The sequence below is a fragment of the Osmia bicornis genome, unplaced genomic scaffold, assembly GCF_907164935.1.
Source record: "Osmia bicornis bicornis unplaced genomic scaffold, iOsmBic2.1, whole genome shotgun sequence".
NCBI classification, from domain to species: domain Eukaryota; kingdom Metazoa; phylum Arthropoda; class Insecta; order Hymenoptera; family Megachilidae; genus Osmia; species Osmia bicornis.
The window spans coordinates 87,097-91,620 of record NW_025791302.1 but is presented as its reverse complement, the minus strand read 5'-3'; the positions used below and the strand labels follow the sequence as shown (position 1 = coordinate 91,620).

Below are 4,524 nucleotides of genomic sequence, written 5' to 3'. Positions count from 1 at the left end.
GACCACCTCAGTTACCCCTCCTGGGCATCGGAGGGCGGAGTTCAGGACGGACGCGAGGAGTGGTATCCATCAACCTACGGGCTCTCCATTCGGACAATTCACTCCCCGTCGAGGCCCACGTTCTGCCTCGGGTCACCGCCACGCTTCCGTCGGTACAGGCCTCCTCAACCCGGTTACCTCATCTTTCAGGATTGCAACTTTCTGATCCGGACTTCCTCATTCCCGGTCCCATCGATATCATCCTGGGAGTCGATGTGTTCGGCCGGCTCCTCTTGCCGGAAATGGTCAAGGCTGACCAGACCTCGCAGATCGCCCTCGCTACAATCTTCGGATGGGTAGTTCTCGGACCCCTCGTTGCCGGACCGCCTCACGGAGAGAAGGTAGCTCTCCACGGAGCAGCTGATCATGAGCTCCACGAACTCCTCACTAAATTTTGGATGCAAGAAGAGGTTCCTTCGAAACCCTCGCTAGCCCTCACTCCGGAAGAGCAAGAATGCGAGGCACACTTCTCTCGCACCCATTCTCGAGACTCCTCCGGTCGCTACGTGGTGCGACTCCCTCTCCTGGGACCTCGGACTAACCTCGGGGACTCTTACGAGACGGCTCTTCGAGGTCTTAGACGGATTCAACGGCGCTGCACGGCCAATCAGGCGTACGGACGCCTCTACAAGGAGTTTCTGCAGGAGTACGAAGACCTCGGACATATGCAACCAGCCTCGGAATCCTCCTTGGGCACCTCCACGATCTTTTACCTCCCACATCACGGGGTTTTAACCTCTAAGGGTTCGCAGCCGAAACTGAGGGTCGTATTCAACGGCTCCAGTGCCACCTCATCCGGGACTTCTCTCAACGACCTCATGCATACAGGTGCGAAACTGCAATTAGATATTTCGGACGTCCTCTTGCGGTTTAGACGGTTCCGGTATGTGTTCACCACGGACATCGTAAAGATGTTTCGGCAGGTCGCTGTACATCCAGCTGATTGGGACCTTCAACGTATCCTCTGGTCGGACCCTCAAGGGAAGACGGTCAGCTACCAATTGACCACGGTCACCTACGGTACGCGATCAGCTCCTTTCTTGGCGGCAAGTGCGCTGCTGCAACTCGTGCACGATGAAGGTCACCGGCACCCCCTCGCTGTGCCTCCACTTCTCAAGGGTCGCTATGTGGATGACATTCTCGGAGGAGGCGACACAGTCAAGGAAGCCGAGGAAGTCGCGGTTCAGCTGACTCAGCTCTGCAGGGCGGGCGGGTTTCCTCTTCAAAAATGGTCCAGCAATTGTCCAGAGCTCCTCAAGGTTATCTCCGGAGACGGCGACACCTCAAGCTCGACCATGGATTTCTCCGATCTCCCCACAAGGATTCTGGGCTTATCTTGGCAACCTCTAGCGGATCACTTCTGGTTTTCCGCTGCACGCACCTTTCGAGATGCAGTGACGAAACGAACCATCCTCTCGGAAGTCGCACGTCTGTTTGATCCGCTCGGATTCCTCGCACCCCTCACGATACGAGCGAAGATTCTCCTCCAGGAGCTGTGGCTTGAACAGCTTGGATGGGACGAACCACTTCCTCCCTCCACAGCTCTCCGTTGGACAACCTTCAGAACAGAACTACAGGACCTCTCGGACCTCCACATTCCTCGGTGGCTCAATCTCACCCCGGAGGGTCGAGTTGAGATTCACGGATTCTCGGACGCCTCACAACATGCGCTGGCTGCAGTTGTATACCTTCGGATTTCGTCCTCCACATCGTCGGCAACCCTGTCGCTAGTCTGCGCCAAGACCAAGGTGGCGCCCCTCAAGAGACTTACCATCCCTCGGTTAGAGTTGACGGCCGCTCTCCTGCTCGCAAGGCTCGCACAGTATGTACGGAATACCCTCGAGCTTTCCTCGGCACCGGTGCACCTCTGGATGGACTCTGCTGTCGCGCTGACTTGGATCAGTCATCATCCCTCGAGATGGAAGGAGTTTGTGCGGAATAGAGTCGGGGCAATTCAAGACGCCTTACCCGGCGCTCGCTGGAAATTCATCTCAGGGCGCGACAACCCCGCGGACTGCGCATCTCGAGGTCTGACACCGACCCAATTGAAGGCTCATACCCTCTGGTGGACTGGACCGGACTGGTTAAGGGCGCCTCCTCACGAGTGGCCGACGGGGCAATCAACTCCTCATCCAGACGCAGCCTTAGAAGAAAGACCTAAGGTTACCCACGTTGCCACCGTGGAACAACATCCTTTCCTCCTGCAACTTATTGAACGGTGCTCCTCCCTCACTCGACTCCTCAGGGTTGTTGCGACGTGCCTCAGGGCAGCCGCGCGCTTCCGGCGACTACCGAACTCCTCATTGAACAACCCTCTCTCTCCAAAGGACCTCGCACATGCACAACTGTCCCTCACTCGAGCCACTCAAGGCTTTCATTTCCCCTCTGAGCTACGGACTCTCCTCAAGGGTGGAACCCTCCCTCGAGCTCATCCGCTCTCTCGATTGACCGCCTTTGTTGACCGTGATGGCATCCTCCGAGTTGGCGGTCGACTTCAGCATGCACCTCTGGACTCGGACGCACGACATCCGGCGATCCTTCCCCGGGAATCAATCTTGGCTGATCTCCTCATCAAGGACGCTCACCTGCGTACCCTTCACGGCGGTACCCAGGCTACGTTGGCTCACCTCAGGCGATCGCACTGGATTTTAGGCGGTCGGGCCCCGGTGAGGGCACACATCCTCCGGTGCGTGAGATGCGCACGGTTCCGAGGCCTCCGAGCAGCTCAACTAATGGGCCAGTTACCTCCCGCACGGGTCACACCAGCCAGGGCCTTCCTTAATACCGGAGTAGATTACGCTGGACCGGTGCTCCTCCGCACCTGGAAGGGAAGAGGAGCGAAAACCTTCAAGGGATGGATTGCCCTCTTCGTCTGCTTTGCCACCTCGGCCGTCCACCTCGAGCTAGTCTCGGATTACTCCTCAGACGGGTTCCTCGCTGCCTATCGGAGATTCATCAGCCGGCGTGGCATCTGCCAGACCTTATTCAGCGATTGCGGCACCAATTTTCAAGGCGCCGACGCAGAGCTACGCCGCCTGTTCGCCTCCGCCTCGAAGGAGCTCCACGAGCTGGCCGGACGACTGGCCAACGACGGGACAAAGTGGGAGTTCAACCCACCAGCCGCCCCTCATTTCGGCGGGAAATGGGAAGCCGCCGTCCGCTCCGTCAAGCATCACCTCAGGCGAACCATCGGAGACACGCTCCTCACGTTCGAAGAGCTCACCACCTTACTAATTCAGGTAGAAGCTATCCTCAATTCTCGACCCCTCTGCCCCCTCACTGAGGATCCTGAAGACCTCTCCGCTCTTACACCTGGACACTTCCTCATTGGAGACGCGCTCACCTCTGTTCCGGAACCCTCTCTCACCTCCATAGTCTCCTCTCGGTTATCCCGCTGGCAGCTTATCCAGCAGAAGGTGCAGCATTTCTGGACGCGCTGGGCAGCGGAGTGCCTCCACAATTACCAAACCATCTCCAAGTGGCACCATCCCTCGCATGAGCTCAAGGTGGGCTCTTTGGTGCTCCTCACGGATGAGCGACTACCTCCCTCGAAGTGGCCCCTCGCCAGGATTCTCCAGCTACACCCAGGGAAGGACGGACTCACCAGGGTGGTTACCCTCAAGACGGTCTCCTCCACTCTACAGCGGCCCATTACGAAGCTGGCAGTACTACCAACCCACGACGACGTCCAGGCCTCCTCCCCTCATGGTTCGACAACGGGGTCGTCGAAGGCGGGCGGGTAATGTTGCGTGAACGCGCGTATAAAGGGTCTCCTCGTTACGCGGGGCCCGTCCGAGAGGTGCTGCCGCCTCGCGTTCTTTTTCGGGAACTAAACTCCTCGTGCGAACGTCGCGTTCCGCGTAGCCATATTGTCTTTTGTAACCACCACGCGACCATAGAGCTCCGTACAGAATTCAAGGTTTTGTGGGTTTGCAAGAGAATTGGTGCTATTGTAGATACAGTTTGGTTTTCCTCGACACCTCTTGTGTTTTGAAAAACGGATTCCTCGGAAAAGTCGGTGTTGCGTGAATAACGGCGGTTTTCTCACCGGCTTCGTCGACAACGCCACGTGTTCGCACAGGGCTAACGGACGCCACGGTTTTGCGACCATCGGACTCCTCAAACTTGTCGGTCTCCTCGGTTCGAAACGGAATAATTGTGTGGGTACCTCGTGTGAGTGGCCGAAACCTATTATTGTACAATTTAGTGATCGCGCGATCCTCGCACGGTGTAACGGCCTCCGCACACCTCCTGTGTTTTTTTTTGTTTACCTCGAGACTCTACATTTTAATAAACTGACAACAATTCGACAACCTCGTGCATTTTTTTTGTGTTTAATTTTCTGTGTCCGGCCCCCCTCGTTCCCCTCGAAACAATTATTAATATATCTACATCAGATGTAATGTTATGTACTGATTTACTCCCACAGACCAATGTACATTTAATAACAATATCATACTATATCTACATTAGATACAATGTAAT

General features: G+C 56.3%; 1 protein-coding gene across 1 annotated transcript; it reads left to right on the top strand.

The window, feature by feature from the left end:
- Nucleotides 1-281: 281 nt before the first annotated feature.
- LOC123988942 lies at nt 282-3,782 on the top strand. The gene has a single exon (XM_046289701.1). The coding sequence runs from the start codon at nt 282-284 to the stop codon at nt 3,780-3,782; it is 3,501 nt and encodes a 1,166-aa protein (XP_046145657.1).
- Nucleotides 3,783-4,524: the final 742 nt, after the last annotated feature.

Coding starts and splice junctions, on each gene's coding strand:
- LOC123988942 (XM_046289701.1), top strand. CDS start 282: ATGGTCAAGGCTGACCAGACCTCGCAGATCGCCCTCGCTACAATCTTC.